Genomic DNA, 17,631 nt, shown 5'->3' on the forward strand with positions numbered 1-17,631 from the left:
TGTGGTGGCAGCGGGCCTAGTGGCGGGGTCACGGCTTCCGGAACGGGTGGCGAGGGAGGCAGCAGGGCGAGAGGGTTTAGACCGGCTCCCGCAGCTGCGATGACCGGCCCTTCAAGGGCAATGGGGAGTGGGTCACTCACCCTCCCTTCCGCAGCTTCCTCCTCGCGTCTCCGCACGGTCGCTATGACATCCGCCATGTCGGTCTCCCACTCCTCCATGAGGAGCTGCATCTTGACCTGCAGCCTCTGATAGAGCTGCGCGGTCTGGATCTCCACCCACGCCGCGGTTCCCGGCGCGGGGGCTACGGTGCTTCGGGACGGCATCCACATGTTGCTGGCGGCCTCTCCCAGGAACAAGATGGCTGCAGAGTCCTGGCGTCCCTGCTTTTATAGCCGTGGCTACATGCGACCAGCCGCCATTTCGTCCCCCTTAGCCTCTTTCCGGCTCCTCCTCTATCGGGGCAGAGTTTTGGCCTTCGCGCCTCCACTACTCGAGAAGACGCTCGAGCGGGACTTTTTCGCGCCCAAGATGGCGGCTGTTCAAATTTTCCGGCCGGACACCTCCGGCGGTAACAAGGCGCACCTCCACCAGACGGCAGAGCGGTAGGATCCTGTTCGTGACGCCAAGTTGTCGCGGGCGGGGAGGAGGGTGGCAACGCTGCGCTCTCCCACAGCTCGGGCCCGGCCGCCGCTGCTCTGCGGCTGCTGCTGCTCGGTGGCTCGAGCGATGGGCCGGGTCCCGGGGACTCGAGCGGCGCTCCTCACCCGTGAGTGAAAGAGGTTGATTGTTGGTGGGGGATTTGGTTAATGTCTGTGATGCCACCCACGGTTGTGGTGATTTTTGGTGACACCACCGCTGCTCTGAACGGGGATCCCGGGAGCGGTGACAAGGAGCAGCTGAGTTGGTGATTCTCCCCTCCGTGGGCAGGGGGTTGATTATCCCGGGGCCCTGTGATGGGGTTGGGGATGGTTGACAGGCGGGTTACGGGGCCTGTTGAGGTGCAGGGACGCAGGGGCAGCGCTGTGCCGCACGGCACGGAGGTACTCACTCAGCCCAAGGATGATGACACAGTTCACGGTAAACAAGCGGCTGGTTGGACGGGTCCCTCGGACGGCTGCGGTGTTGATGTTCCCTGCAAGTTAGCGGTGACTGTCTCTTCCCTGCACCTAAATACGGTTGTTGGTAGCGATGGGTTCCCACCAGTAACCTGCTCCCCGGCTTGGATATGGACCGGAGGAGCCCCTCTTTGCCCGCAGGCGCTGGCCCTGAGGTACTGGTGCCTTGGCGGTGGCGGTGTCCCTCTCTCACGGTTGGACCTTTGCCTTCAATCGGGACGTTGCTGTTTAGAGACCCAGGAGGTCCCCTTCACTGACGGATTTGGCAAATTGTACGGCGACTCCTAGCCTTGCCGGGATCTGAAAGGCCCCTGCCAATGGTGCTGACTTCTCTTCATGTACCGGTCCGGTACCGCCGGGCCACCACCCGTCCACGGTCCTTTCGGCAACTCCAATCAGTCACTCCTGCAGACGGTCACCGCCGTCTGCCAACCTTGCTGTCTCTGTCCGGGGCACACACCCGGACGCTCTCAGTCAGTTTTTACTTGCTCCTCAACTGCCACTTCACTTCACTCCTTCCACCTTCACTACTCAAACTAAACTTACTGGTTTTCCCGCCTCCAGGACTGTGAACTCCTCGGTGGGTGGAGACCAACTGCCTGGCTCCACCCCCTGGTGTGATCATCAGCCCCTGGAGGAGGGCAACAAGGGTTTGTGTTCTGACCTCGGTGTTCCTGCAGGGATGTGGGGTGTGTGGTAGTGTTGTGACCTGTGACCCCTGGCTTGCCCAGGGCGTCACACGTGCGCTTCAAATCGCTGCAGAAAGAGTCCGCAATGAAAAAAAAAAGCCGATTCCATGCGCTCTGAGTACAGCCCCTCCCATAGACAGAGCAGTTGCTCCAGGCAGAGCGCACGAAATAAGTGACATGTCACTTCTTAGAACGCGCGCTTCGGGCAGCAGCCGAAACGCTGCGCTCTAAGACACCATGTGCGCACGTCTCCTGCATAATCTTCATAGATTATGCTGGGGACGCAGGACGAATGCAGTTACGCTGCGGTGCAGATCGCAGCGTAACTGCATGCAAATATGCAACGTGCGCACATAGCCTTAGATTGTAGTCTTCCACATCACTTAGCCTATGTGAAAAAAATTAATGTCAACACTTTCAAATCTAGTACTACAAATATACTAATAGCATACTAATAGATGACAGACTGAACATGAGTCAACAGTGTGATGCAGCAGCAAAAAAGGCAAACACAATTGTGGAATGCATTAACAGAAGCACAGAGTCCAGATCACGTGAAGTAATTATCACTCTCTATTCTTTGGTCAGACCTCATCTGCAATTCTGGGCACCACGTATTAAAAAATACCTCAACAAATTGGAGCAAGTTCAGAGAAGAGTGACCAGAATGGTGACCGGTCTACAAACCATGTCCTATGAGGAACGGTTACAGGATTTGGGAATGTTTAGCTTGCAAAAAAGAAAACAGAGAGGAAACTTAATAGTCTACAAATATCTGAAGAGCTGTCACACTGCAGAAGGGTCAGCCCTATTCTCGTAGGCACAAGGAAAGACTAGAAGCAATGGGGTGAAACTGATTGGGAGGTGAAACTGATTGGGAGGAGTCACATATTAGATTTTGGATTAAAACCTTTTGACAGTGAGGGTGATCAATGACTGGAACCACAAGAGGTAGTGAGTTCCCCTTCAATGGAAGTCATAAAAAGGAGACTGGACAGACACCTGTGTGGGATGATATAGTGAATCTTGCTGTGAGCAGGGAGTTGGACCTGATGACCCTGGAGGTCCCTTCCAACTATAACATTCTATGATTAAACTGCAGATAATCTACAGATACAGTAGAATAAAGCCCAAATGGCATGATGACATGGTTTTTAGCCAAGTGTGTCCATTTTAAAAATGCTCCAAGGGATCTGGTCCTTTACCCACTAGAGTTTAGCTTTCTCATAGAGAGCAGTACAAACAGGAGCTGTGGAAATTAAGCGCAATAGGGTCTTACCCTTATAGGTACAGGGCACGGGTAGGGGGAGCAATATTACTCACCATATGTAGTTGTGACAGTCACAACTACTATATTCGCATGTAACAATGGATCCCGGCCGCGGCAACCCAAGCGGCTGATAACAGAGAGAGATTGTAGAAATCGGGTTTCTAAAGCCGCGCCAATGATCACAACCAGGACATCAGATTATGTGACTTTATTGCAGCATCGGTCTACGCGTTTCATGAGCTCTGCTCACTTCCTCAGGACCATATAAAAGACACCATCAAATCTACCATGTAAGATACAAGTGTACATTAAATAGACATAGTGACATCATAGTACCGCCCCATATAGAAAAAATGAGCGGGAAACAAAGCCTTGTGTTGAAAACATGACGCAATACAAGAGCACCCTGGTGAGGATACAAAACATAATATCCGTATGAAAAACAAGTGAAACATATCTTGAAAAACATAATAAATTGAATGCAAATAAAAATTGTAAAAAATGTATATGTGTAATCAACCTCATTATCTATGATCCAACCAAAAAAAATTATATATATACATGTATATGCATATATATATGTTTATATTTATAATTCCTCCATAAGTCCGGACGAGCCTGGAACCCATGAAGGACACTTAACACCAGATCACAAGCAAGTATGGATATAAGCTGCAGAGGCATTAGCCCTCTCAACCAGGAGAACTGTGACAAGTTTAGCTCCATATAGCCCAGCAAGTCAAGATCAATCAGACAATGAACATATATATATACTGTAGTGATTAAGGCTATAGTGACCACCAACCAAGGTAATCAAAGAACCATTGAGTGAGTGTCCATATAAATATTTAAACAAAGTTTGTTTAAATATTTATATGGACACTCACTCAATGGTTCTTTGATTACCTTGGTTGGTGGTCACTATAGCCTTAATCACTACAGTATATATATATACGTTCATTGTCTGATTGATCTTGACTTGCTGGGCTATATGGAGCTAAACTTGTCACAGTTCTCCTGGTTGAGAGGGCTAATGCCTCTGCAGCTTATATCCATACTTGCTTGTGATCTGGTGTTAAGTGTCCTTCATGGGTTCCAGGCTCGTCCGGACTTATGGAGGAATTATAAATATAAACATATATATATGCATATACATGTATATATATAATTTTTTTTGGTTGGATCATAGATAATGAGGTTGATTACACATATACATTTTTTACAATTTTTATTTGCATTCAATTTATTATGTTTTTCAAGATATGTTTCACTTGTTTTTCATACGGATATTATGTTTTGTATCCTCACCAGGGTGCTCTTGTATTGCGTCATGTTTTCAACACAAGGCTTTGTTTCCCGCTCATTTTTTCTATATGGGGCGGTACTATGATGTCACTATGTCTATTTAATGTACACTTGTATCTTACATGGTAGATTTGATGGTGTCTTTTATATGGTCCTGAGGAAGTGAGCAGAGCTCATGAAACGCGTAGACCGATGCTGCAATAAAGTCACATAATCTGATGTCCTGGTTGTGATCATTGGCGCGGCTTTAGAAACCCGATTTCTACAATCTCTCTCTGTTATCATAGAGAGCAGTAGAAATCCCAGTGGCCAGAAGGACCCGGTCCATTAGATCACTAAGTTTTCTATTAAAACACTCATTAGGACCTGGTCCTTTACCCACTAGGATTTAGCTTTCTCATAAAGAGCAGGCGACATCCCAGTGGGCAGAAAGACTCGGTCCCTCGGCCCCCTGGGAAATAGCCGACTCTGTATAGAGAAAGCTAAATCCCAGTGGAAGGAGGGACCAGGTCCTTCTAGCCACTGGGATTTAGCCACAACCATATATCTAGTGGGCTCTGCTGGTGGAGATAGAGTCCTGCAGACACTGAGGAGCTGATCATGTGACCCCTGACTCCTCCCCTCCATGTGACATCATCACAGGTCCTGTGTAATGGTTCGCCTCCCTGTCCACATGGCTAGGGGGTGGAGCCTTCTCTTGAGCCTCACTTCCAGACCCTGGATGCCTTAAAAGCTGGCATTTCCAGTGAACCAGTGCCGGCTATAAGCTTAGCACTGCTTTGCCTGTGATTGCTGGTGATGTGAGTGATATCCTGATCTGTCTGTTCCTGTGCCCCCGTGCCCTTGTCTGTGTTCTGTCCCCTGGTCGTCCCTCCTGTCCTGTGTCCCCCCTCCTATTTCCCCACTCGGTTGCTTCCTCCGGTACTGACCTTGGCCCGACTTTGACTCCGCTTTTGCTCGTTCCTCCAGTCCTGCTTCTGCCCGTACGGTGTTTGACCCAGCCTGTCTGACTATTCCTTGCATGCTCTGCAGCTCTGCTTCTCGGCTGTGCTTTGAGGTAATGCATGAGAACGCTGTGAATTCACTTCCTGGTTCTCATTGCTCTGTGTAGTGTATTATGCTACAGAGCTCTGGCTCCCCCTGGTGGCAGCATTACATCCTGTAAATGTCGCGGGCGGAGGGGCTGGGAACGCCGCTCACCTGAGGGTTCGCTGGCGCTCGGGTCCGGTGCTTCTGCTCTTCGGTGGCTCAAGCACGGGGCCGGACCCGGGAGCTCGAGCAGCGCCTCCTCGCCCACGAGTGAAAGGGGAGGGAAGGTTGGTTGGTGATGGGATGTCGGTTGTGACGCCACCCATGGGTTGTGGTGATGATGGGCACCACCGCTGCTGGTGACGAGGGATCCCGGGAGCGATGGTGGAGAGCAGCTTAAGGTGTTATCCTCTCCGTGGGTAGGGGCTGTTGGTCCCGCGGCCCTGGTTGGTGAGTAGGGAGGAGGGGATAGGTGCAGGTGCCGATGCGGGGAGGCAGCGTGTACGCGGGGCAGCGCTGTGCCGGATGGCACTGGTGTACTCACTCAGGTAGTCAATAACAGAGTCTCTGGTAAACCAAACGGCTGGATGGACGGGGCCCACAGTGGGCTGCGGTATCTTCACTCTCCCCGGACGGGTTGATGGTGGCTGTCGTTCCCTGCACCTATGTGTAAGTGTTTGACCCCTATGGATTCCCACGGGTGGTCCGCTCCCCGGCTTGTACGTGTCGGGAAAGCCCGTTTTGCCCGCAGGCGCTGGCCCTTGGATCTCTGGCCGTTGGCGGTGGCTCTTATCCGAAAGGGTTGGGTTGTTGCCTTCTGACGGGACTTGGTTGGGAATGAACCCCTGAGGTCCAGACCGCAATCAGAGAATTTAACCGTTACGGCGGCTTCCGAGCCTAGTCGGGGTCTGAGTACCCTGCCTTGGTGCTTGGCTTCAATCCGCTCCCCGGTTCGGTACCGGCGGGCCAACGCCCGACCCCGGTCCTACGGTTCCGCAGACGTCCACCTACTCCTGCAGACAGCCACCACCGTCTGCCGACCTTGCTGATGGTGCCTGGGCTCCGACCCAGACACACACAGACAGTCTCTCCTTCTCTCTCTCTACCTCCTCTCCACTTCACCTCCAAAACTCAACTCTAAACTACAACTCACTCCTTTTCCCGCCTCCAGGCCTGTGAACTCCTCGGTGGGTGGGGCCAACCGCCTGGCTCCGCCCCACCTAGTGTAGACATCAGACCCTGGAGGGAGGCAACAAGGGTTTTGTTTGACGGGTGTTCCTGACCAGGTGAGGGGGTGTGTGTGTATGTGCTGTTATTCTGTGACCCCTGGGGTCCAGGGCGTCAGACATACGCAAGTAGAATCATCCCACTTGGCAGGAGAAAATGATCTATTTAGCCCTGTTCCCATGTCCCCTGAAATGTAACCAGGGAATTTAAGCGTTCTGCTTCCCTCAACAACCTACTCCGCAGAAAAACACAATGAGAAGAAGCTTCTTCTTTGATCTAAAGATTTTCAAACTCCATTAAGGGTCTGAGCCAAACCTGGGATTGAGACCACATGTGACTTTTTTTTTAATTAAATGTTTTTATTAAAGTTTTACAAGTTACAACCAAATAAATATTGGAGGCTACCCAGCCTCTACCCCCCTCCCAACCCACCCCTCCCCAACAAACATTAAACAGTCTTGTAGAAGGGAGAGATAATGTCAAATCTGCAGCTCCACACATTCCTAGACAAAACTTCTTAGGCTGCTTTCACACTACGTTTTTTTAACATGCGTCATGAACGTTTTTTTGCTGTAAAAGCGGATCCTGCTTTTACAGCAAAAAAACGCATGCAAACGCATGTGTTATTTTGCAGGATCCTGTCACTTTAAGTTTATGGGCGGGCATTGGAGTCATGTGATCGGGAGTCAGTGGAACTGAACGTGACAGACTGGGAGCCGCTCGTAACCAAGGTAAACATCAGGTAACTTGCTTGCATACCTGATATTTATCTTTGTTACGAGCGTCTGCAGCTGCTAGGAGCCGGGCTCCCTGCACACGTAACCAACGTAAACATCAGGTAACTAAGAGAAGCGCTTTCCTTGGTTACCCGATATTTATCTTGGTTATGAGTGTCTGCAGCTCTCAGGCGGGGGAGAGGGAGATGGGGAGAGACAGAGAGGGAGGGGGAGAGAGGGACTGATCACCCGAGGCTGGTTTCTGGGCATGCTCGGTAGAGCAGGCAGGATCCTGTCTATCAGCATGCCAGCGTTCACATGCGTTTGCGTGCAGTATAGTCAGGATCCAGCAATTTGCAGTATTTGGACGCAGCTCAAAAACGCTACAAGTAGCGTTTTTGAAAAATGTTAAAAAACTGCAAGTCGCTGGATCCTCACTATAACGCACGCAAACGCATGTGAACGCATGTTAACGCGAGTCCATTGCAATTGCATTGAAATGAAAACGCATTTGCACTGGATCCGTTTTTGCGTTAAAAAAACGTTCAGGACGCATGTTAAAAAAACGTAGTGTGAAAGCAGCCTTAAGTACCATTATTACATTTATCAATTAATCCAATTAGACTTTTGTTTTTCTTTGAGTTTTTGCTTTGTTTGGCATTGTACACAGTTAAATGTAATTTTTGATGAAGAATCTAACCTGTTCCCATGCTACTCTCTTCTCCCCAAACCTCCGTCATTATTATAGATAGGTTCTGCAGAAATTTTTCGCCCTTTTCCCTTTGTTATCAATTCAGAGTAAGCCCAATCTAAACCTAATCAGTTCCCTCGAAGCAAACCCTGACCTGTCTATCCATCGTGCCCATATTTTTTCAAATTTGATTACGCCATTTCTTTTCCGGTATATACTTTTCTCCACATTTATCACCCAATTAACTTTTTTGACATATTCAGATATTGTAGGACTGTGGTCCGAGATCCAGTGTTGAGTGATTAGTTTCCTAGCAATATATAATAGTCTAGATACGGCAACTTTGCCCTCCTCCTTCAAAGGTAAATCCTCCACGTATCCCAAAATACATACAAAGGGAGTTAAACTCGTCTCTATCGTATATACTCTATTGATTATTTCTGTCACCTCTCTCCAGTAATGTTCAATATAAGGACACGACCACATCATATGTAATAGATCTGCGGAACATATTTTGCATCGCGGGCAGAAGGGGTCAGTTCTAACTCCAATATCAAACAGGAATCTAGGAGTGCGATTGTTGGGGGAGACCTCCTGGTCTCTCAGGGTCACGGAGGTGAATTTCAAATCAGAACTGCGCAGATGTATATGAATCAGGAAAATGACCACACAGAGAAACGTGTCTCTATTTGGGAGAAGTGGATGCCAGTAGTGTGCATTACACATGATCCATCAAAAGTAATCTGACAGGTGCCCCGCCCCTATCAAAATGTGTCAAAGTTGTGCTGTAGCACGCCCCTTATCTATCAAAGTGTATCAAAATGTGTTTTCTTTTATTGATTCGTGATATATTTATTGGATTTTGATAAATCTTGGTGTTGTAATTCACACTCTATAATATTAGTTCATAGGACTAATATTATAGAGTGTGTATTACAGCATACAATTAACATTTGATTGGGCATATTATGTATATGGCCAATTATACTATTACCCGTCCGGTGCTATTAATTAGCTTTTATAAGTCCCCGAGTATAAGGTTATACTGTTTGTATAAAAGATAGACATTAATATTATCTACCATTATTCACACTGTGTATTTTGGTTTTGATCGGGCATATTATGTATATGGCCAATTATACTATTACCCCGTCCTGTGCTAGTAATGAGTTTTTTTATAACTCCTCGAGTATAAAGTTATACTGTTTGCATAAAAGACAGACACATTAAAAGTTTAAATTCTTTATTGATCAAAATGTCAATTGCAATCAATAAAATGTCAGAGGATTACAATCAATACTGTATTAAAACAGAACAATATAAAAGTATTACAAGCAATAGTATAATACACTATTTAATAAAATACAAATATATATTAATTCTCTTACATAATAATTTATTACATTACATTTCAGCATTCTGGCTGTTACATTGTGAGCCACATTGATTGTAGTATCGGGAGAGTCCTTTTTTTAGGCATCAAACTTGCTTGTGTGATACCTAATGGAGAATGTAGAGATTGAATTGGTCGGCGGGGTGTGGATAGAGTCTGAGGTTTAGATACACCACTAGCTTCATTGATAGGCAATTTCAATCCGTCTAAAACCGCTCTAGTAGTGGGATTACCCACAATGGTCGACGGTATATTTAACTCGGCCAATGCCTGCATAAACGTATTCCAGCCCTGGGGTAAATTTCTGTTAGTCAAGGCATGACTCTGTGTTGTATTACGCACTAAATCCAACATGTTCGTGCCCGGTATTACAGAGCCTTTGAAAATAAACTCGCTTTTATCATTCCATGTTGCAATATTTTTGTTCTGCAGCAGTCTGTTTAGTAAAAATTCAGCATTCTTTTTATATCGCTGGTTTACATGACTTACAATTTCAATAACAGTTTTGTTTTCATCAGGGTCTGGATTTGACATTTGCCGATGATCAGACTCAGGAGTGTTAATGATCTTTAAAGTTGATAGTTCCATCGCATCATGTTTAGCATGAACCAAGTATCTCTGTAGTACCTCGCTATATTTTTTAATTTTCACGTCGTCAGGTATGTCACGACGCTGTAAAATGTCACTAATTTCATCATCAAGGCGGCGAATGACATTCTGCCGTATGTTGGTTGTAACAGGGGGACTTAGTTTGATTAGATCTTGTTTGGGGACTAGATACATTTTCTCCGTATGCTGCATTATTTGCCCGTGAGTAGACTTGTTATTATCGGGATTGCAAACCCTAAAAGAGGACCTATAAACCCGCCGGTCTGGTTTAGTAGACGTTTCTTTTTCTTTATGGGCTGTGATTTATCACTCAGGGTTCTTATAGCTTTACGCCACTTTTTTAGTATATTTTTTTGACGCTCTTTCAGAGGAATTCGGCCTTTTAAGATGTTTAATGCAATCTCTCCAATGGCGATAATTAAATCACGCTTTGCATTGCATAAAATAGATTTTCTGACAGCAGGAGTTGCCTTCACTAGCGTTTTTAAGAGAGCCCAGTTACGACGGATTCTCTCAGACATCTTTACAACACTGCGTACACAGCATAGAATGTCTGATTTATTGTAAAATTCACTTTTTAGAAGTATTTTTCTTTTGAATATACACAGCTGGCAAAGCTGGTGGAAACAAGCCTGTCCTTAAGCGCAGATCCTCAGGGGTATTGGCTCTCAAGTCTAACAGCAAATACCCATAAGGCTCCCGTGTGGCGTCCTCAAAAGCTTCTAAGAAGAAGCGTGTTTTTCCGGGGTACATTTGGCGAGCTAAAGTTACAATTTGTAATTTATCTCGAGGGTTATTAAAAAGTACCATGTACTTTGTGTTCAAATTTATCGTGCGACTTTTCTTGCCCTGACAAAATATGTTTTGTACCAGGTAGAAAATGCTGAGGTTTCTATGGTGCACATACTTGGTAAATGCTTTTTCTATCTCACAGTTATCACTAGCACTCTCCATGAGGTCATCAACAATAGTCAAATTTACCTTGTCAGGCGGGAATAAATTATCATCTACGAATGTATGCGGCAGACCCTCCACAAATCTGATGTTGGGAAAAGAGAGAGAAATTTCATCATATAATTTTTGCCAGCACGAATAAAACCAAACAATATTATCTGGTTTGTGCGAAAAATGAGTATCAATATTATGTAATAACTGTTTTACAAAATAACTTTTTCCAGAATTAGACGGCCCTGCTAGAATACATGAGAATGGGTGCTGCAGTCTTGGGTCCATCTTGAGTCACAACTAATAGCCAAAGGGTAGGGTGGTAAAATTGTCTAACAGTCGCCGCTTTGTATAAACACACTTTTGTGTTTTGCGCAATGGCCTCGTCTCAATGTCCCAGTACTTTTTATTTCTCACAATACCCGGTTGTTCAATGATAATGCGTCTCTGTGTTTCTGAGTCAGAATTACGCTGGTAGTCCAGAACTAGATCTTTTAGACTGTTGAAATTAATAGACTGCGTGTTAGCAACATTTAGTGTTATACCCTTCACTTTTAAGACAGTTTTACCAGTGTTGAGTTTGTAGCCGTAGGTTTTTGGTCCCGCAGATACAAATTCAGTGATGTACGTGTCATCAGGTATCTCACTGGTCAATTCCCCCAGGTAATCACCTAAAGTCGGGTTCCACTCACCAGCTTTCTGCACAAAAATTACTGAATCTGTGTCATGATAAAGACATCTTTCCTGCAACCTGTCCAGCAGAGAATACAGCTCTAGTCGGGCATACGCCGTTGTAAAACAGGCGATAAAAATGTTTGTGTTTTTGTTGACGGTGTGGTGTCCTTTTACATATTTCCAATTGATGGTGGCTGTTTCATCATCAATAAAATGAACCATTGAGATGTCATAGTACGGTAGAAACACACGCTGAAAAAGCTCATCAGGGTCGCTAACAATGCTGGTACATGGTAAATTAGATCTCTGTGCAAACTTGCCCCATAAAGAATTTAAGAACAATTTAGAGATCTGTCTCTTAGCCGGATTCACCCCTATATTTTCAGGGCGTAATTGTACACCTTCTCTCTCTAGAAAGGAGTCAATGTATTGCTGTTTCTTGGCGTCATCAGTGCACCAGCTGGGATAGCCGGAAGCCTCCTGCTTATCCCTAAGATGTAATTTAATGTATGGGGGAAACAAATCATCGCTGGTTTCAGGAAAATGCCAGATTTCATAGATGTGCGCTATCCTATACCCTTTTTCTATGGCCATCTCAAGTTCTATAGTGCACCATGTACCGGTCAGCGATCGCTCTTCGTCAGTATGACCACAAACCCCTGTCTGTGAATTTACAGCGCATGTGTGGCAAAGAATAAACATTAATTTTTTATTGAGTTTTACCGGCAAAACAGGAAAAAATAAATCTCTTGGAGGGTAGACCTTGACTTTGGCAATACCAAAGTATTTTTTAATGAACCCAAAATTCTCGTAGATAATGTGCGGATGACCTACAGGGTAGGTTTTAGTTTTGTTTACAAAAGGGTACAGACTTGTGAAATCATAGTAATGTAATGTCTCCCCATCTTTCAGACTGTGATAGAGTTTAATGGCATTAGTCCGACCCCCATAAAGCGCGTCGCGGGGGTCTAAGGGTGTAGGGAAATCCATTTGGTGAAGAAATGTTTGAAGGTTAGAATCTTTTTCAACCATTTCATTCCACTCATGTTCCCACATCAATCTCAGTGTGTACCCACAGCACTGCAAGTAACGCTTTTTAGCTAGAAAGGCGTAATATAATTGACCGTAGGATGTGTTTGTGACCTTGTTGGTATCATTTTCATTATAACACACAGGGCAGCCGTGGTAAAAACATCCCTGAAATTCAAAGGCTATGTGTTGATTGTTAACATAGGCATACCCGTCTAAAAAATATTTACCGACTTGTTTTTCACCACCTCTCAAAGCATGCTGAATGGTAATGTTCTCTGTGTGTGCTACAAACATGAGCCACTGTATAGCGGGGGACGAGAAACGCTTTTTTGTTTTGTGATAATTATCACCGGGTAAAATGGCGATGGTATGTTTAGGAAGAAATTTAAACCTGTACATTGACATGCATACAGATGCCAAGGTGATGAGCTGAAACGGATCAACGCATCTGGACACTTCAATTTTTTTCTTTTCTCGCTTACAGTATATTTTAACATTTTTTCTCGTCATGTCCATAACACGTTCCCTATAGAGTTCACACGAGCGCCTCAGAATCTCAACATCTTGCTTGCAATAAGATTTTAGTTCCGTCTTAAAGTCAAAAGTTGTGTTTGTGTGGCCCTCATACCATTCTATAAATTCAGTTTTCTCACTAGCTGTCATATACTCCACACCGTAATATTTTACAGGTGGTAGGGGACCTACATAGTTTTGATTTTCCTCGGTGTTAAAAAAGTGTGGAAAATGTCCTTTTGAGCCTGAAAACCCCATAGCCTGCGGTAGTTTACTAAGCTTCATGGGAATGAAATTGAGCGAGTCTATGAATCTTATTCCCAAATCAGGCAGCATCACACACAAGAGACGACCACCTTGCGCTATCAGCTTCACTTGTAGTTTTTCAGATATCAACTCCTTAACAATAAAGTATGCATCGTATCTGCCGGCATTGTGCGCTATACACGTATAGCCTGAAAATTTACCGCTGGTTAGAAACTGAACAAAGTCATGAGTGCATGTTTTACCTTCAAACTCCCAGGAAGGGTGTCCATACAGCGTTGTTGCATAAATGTAATTTGGGATGTGCGTGCCTGTCTCCTGCATGCATTCAAAGTCATAAAACATATATCGATCTGTCTCGCCCTTTGGTACATACGGCCGCATGTAGCAAAGATGAGCATCAAATTTATTTAGACGAATGCCGCAAACACTGCAACGCAATCCTCTACATTTATGCTCGGTCTCACTATTTCTGGGCACAAAATGGTGACATTCATCACAGAATGTTTTAAGTCTGCAAAAAGCTGGATTAACTGCAGCTAGTTGTGTGTGTTGGACTAAGCACTCGCTTGAGCGACAATACAGCCGACAGACAGGACACCGGGGTTGTTCTGCACCAGGGCTCTCCACACAACCCTCTCTTTGACAAGCTTTACAAAAATACTGACAAGAATGGTTATACTTGTGGTGATACATTGAGTTGCACCTCTCACAAAAGTAAGATTCGCCAATAAAGCCCTTCATATTCTTTATACCATAGTAGTGATTATCATGATGCAGTATGAAAACAGTTTTGGCCCCAGATGAATTACCTGTGTCAAAGTAACGCCAATCACCCCGGCTATAGTACAGCACTTTTATGTTGACGTTCAGATGTTTTTCAAAACTCACAATATCACTAAAGCTTACTAGGTGATTCTCAGGGATATTTAGCGCTGCTTGTACGGCTTTAGCACGATTCAGCAAAATTGTATCACCAACATCACTGTCAGCAATCAGTGCACACACACTAGCGGCAAAGCACAGATTTGTGTTGTAATTGTTAAAGTCGTACAGCCAGCGTCTCTTTTGTTTAAGTATTTGGGTGCTTGCTATGGATTTTAATCGGCGTTTCACGCCGCCCCTTCGGTTTTTAATTATTGTTACGACTAATTTCAGGGTGTTGGATGCTATGCATTCTGCATTACTTTGCAGTGTGCGAGCAACAGCGTTTAAAAACGTTTCAGAGCTAAAATTCTCACGACTTTGTTTTGTAGTAAAAATGGGATCTAACGTGTCACCTCCTTCAAGTCTTAACTGAATAAAGTCACCAGGCTCAATGTCTCTTATGATTCTGTCCAGTAATGATTGAATGCCCTCATGGACAACATTCAGGGCCTCTTCAAATGATTGTATACGATCTAAATTTACAAATTTGAAATGATCGGTATACATGAGGGCATTGAAATTGCAGAGTTGTCTTTGGTGATGATAAAAATGTTGTAAAACATCAGCATTAACGGTCCGCACATTATCGTCACCACCAAATACAACAGAATCATCATTTACATTTTCACCCTGTGTTTCAAGATGGGTGCTGCTTTGAGCATTTGGAGACACATTGGGGCTAATGCCACCAGGAACATCTTGAGTGTGTAGAGATGGACTCTGTGCATGTATCAGTATCTGTGGATTTTGTGTAGTTATAGAGCTGCGAGCTGCCACCCGTCGTCTTCTATCTGCTAGTGAGCGTTTCGATCTAGCCATCAGCGCTAGAGCCCTTTTAATTACTCGCAATCTATAAGACCTCTGTGGTCCTATTTTGGGCAATTTCGGCAGCCCATAACCAACCATGCCTAGTCACAGCAAATTATTTTTATTAGATTGTGATGATACAATAGCATGTTCTCTATTGAATGCATATAGTTCTGCGATAATGTCAGGTGTTGGGCATGCATTTATCAATCTTTCATACGTTTCACAGAAATATTTTAGTTTGTTCTGGTAGATTTTGCTTTGGACGTACTGACCAGACATAGCGTGAAGCATGTTTTCCTGTTCATCAGACCACACAGGTTTCACTGTGCAAGCTGGTGTAGAGTCAACTCTCTGCTTTTTACTTTTACTCGGTACTGAATGTGCTCGCCTCCTCTTCAAAGGATTCACGATATTAAAATCATGACACACATTCTTACCGTCAGCTAACTGGTCAATTTCTCTATCGAGTGCTTCACGAGCAGCTTGTGCCTGGTCAATCGTGGGAATGATCTGTGTTGCTGACACTCCACAACCAGTCTGTGTCAAGTCAATCATGGTCATGGTCTGCGGCGTGATGGTGGGTAGTGGTATCGTAGCTGTCTTGATTGAACGTGGCTTGTATTTACGTGTTGTCGGTTTTGGCCATCTCTCTCCATGATGCTTGGCTGGCACAGCACTTCCTTCTTGGCGTACCACAGAAAATGGGGATATGGGGCGTGTTCTCGCAGATCCATATGCTGTCTGTAGTGTGAACTGTGCTGCAGCGATGTTTCCGTCATGCTCAGCTAGAGGCTGTAGAGTAGAAGTTGTTTGTTTCTGGACACTTTGTGTGGCTAAAAGAAAAGAGTAACAGTTGTGTCAGATATACCTGAATCATTGTGTAACATTGTTTTAAGGCCCTGTCACACACACACAGATACAACTGTGTGTGTGACAGGGCCTTTATAAAGCCTGCATAGAAAAAATAAATAAATAAATAAATCTAAATATATACTTACATGTGCTAGGAAGTGTCTGGGTAGTTGACAACTTGGGTGTATTCTCTTTGGAGAATATGAGTTTCCTACCACTCAGTTTACGGTCTGTGAATAAAATATAACCATTAACCTGTGGTACAAATGCATTTCTTCTGCACGCTGTTTTTCATATACTCATCATCACCTTTCCTATTCGCTGTCTTCAGGTGTAGCGGCTTGCCCTGTTTCTTAGGTGTTTTAGAAAGCTGCCGACTTCCAGTCATGTAGGCCGCTTGACGCATCTTACCATCACCTGTATAAGAGTTCATTTTTAGTTGCATGTGTAAATACATATGAGCAAAAGCAAATTTTCAAAGAGAGCCATACATATGCGCAAAAGCAATTTTTCAAAGAGACGCTGGCTTTTCTATAATAGAAGAGAGATTACCTTTTCTATCTTCATTTAGCACACAATCTGGCAATGTCGGGGTAATAGCCGGTATAGAAACATCACCATCTCCAATAATGTAGCCCGGTTGCACAACATCTGTATAAGAACTAGTATTTACTTTCATGTCTAAATACATGTTTAAATTACGTTTAAATATATATATAATGTATATGCAACTTACTGGCTATAGATTGCAGAAAATTAATTTGGCTTGTTTCTCCTGTATTCATAAATTTTACAAATGCCGGATCAATTTCAATCTGCATGAAGTCATCTTAAACAAGAATGAAATAATATAAAAATAATGTACAATCAAAACCTTAATCACTATATGCTGACTTTTCTATAATAAAAGAGATGTTACCTTCTCTATCCTCATTCATCATACATTCTGAATTTGCCGGGGTATTAGGCGGTACAGAAACACCCGTATTCATAGCTTCTAAAAAAGCATCGTCATCACGGTAATCCATGAATTCACCTTAAGCAGGAATGAAATAATATGAAAATAATGTGCAAAACATAGGAAATTATTAAATATAATAACTATTAAATATATAACTATTAAATATAATGCCTACCCCATTGTTGCGCATCTGGGAGAATATCACCGAATTGATCCACACTATTTTGGGCGTCCATCTAAAATATTAGGTCTGTGTGAATTTTCTATAGTATTTGATACATATTTATATCGAGGACAAATACAGATAATAGCGTGTATAATAAATAAGCTACATTCTATAACTTAACAAATATATCTATTATTGTTATAAATAAACATAGTCACTATTAAATACACTATTTAGATTTAATACCAGCAAAAGCATATTAGATGTTAAAAGTTAAATACTTACAGCTTATAGAATCTTTGAAGTTTTCTTGAATGCGTCGAGAGAGAGAGTGTCGGTCAGTCGCTGATAGTAGCCAGGACACTTAGTTTTGACAAGTGCTCTTGCTCTGTATTTAAAGCTGTACAGAGATAACACATCTACCGTTTACGCCCTTAAGAAC

General features: G+C 44.1%; 1 protein-coding gene across 1 annotated transcript; it reads right to left on the reverse strand.

Moving 5' to 3' along the window:
• Positions 1–14,819: 14,819 nt before the first annotated feature.
• On the reverse strand, positions 14,820–17,631 carry LOC142276141 (uncharacterized). The gene is made up of 8 exons (XM_075332598.1): positions 17,475–17,631; positions 17,199–17,259; positions 16,982–17,098; positions 16,799–16,891; positions 16,615–16,713; positions 16,372–16,479; positions 16,209–16,292; positions 14,820–16,043 (listed from the first exon to the last, which is right to left on the reverse strand). The coding sequence occupies exons 2-8, from the start codon at positions 17,257–17,259 to the stop codon at positions 15,313–15,315; spliced, it is 1,293 nt and encodes a 430-aa protein (XP_075188713.1). The 5' UTR covers positions 17,475–17,631; the 3' UTR covers positions 14,820–15,312.

This window comes from Anomaloglossus baeobatrachus, unplaced genomic scaffold, assembly GCF_048569485.1.
Source record: "Anomaloglossus baeobatrachus isolate aAnoBae1 unplaced genomic scaffold, aAnoBae1.hap1 Scaffold_393, whole genome shotgun sequence".
NCBI lineage: Eukaryota > Metazoa > Chordata > Amphibia > Anura > Aromobatidae > Anomaloglossus > Anomaloglossus baeobatrachus.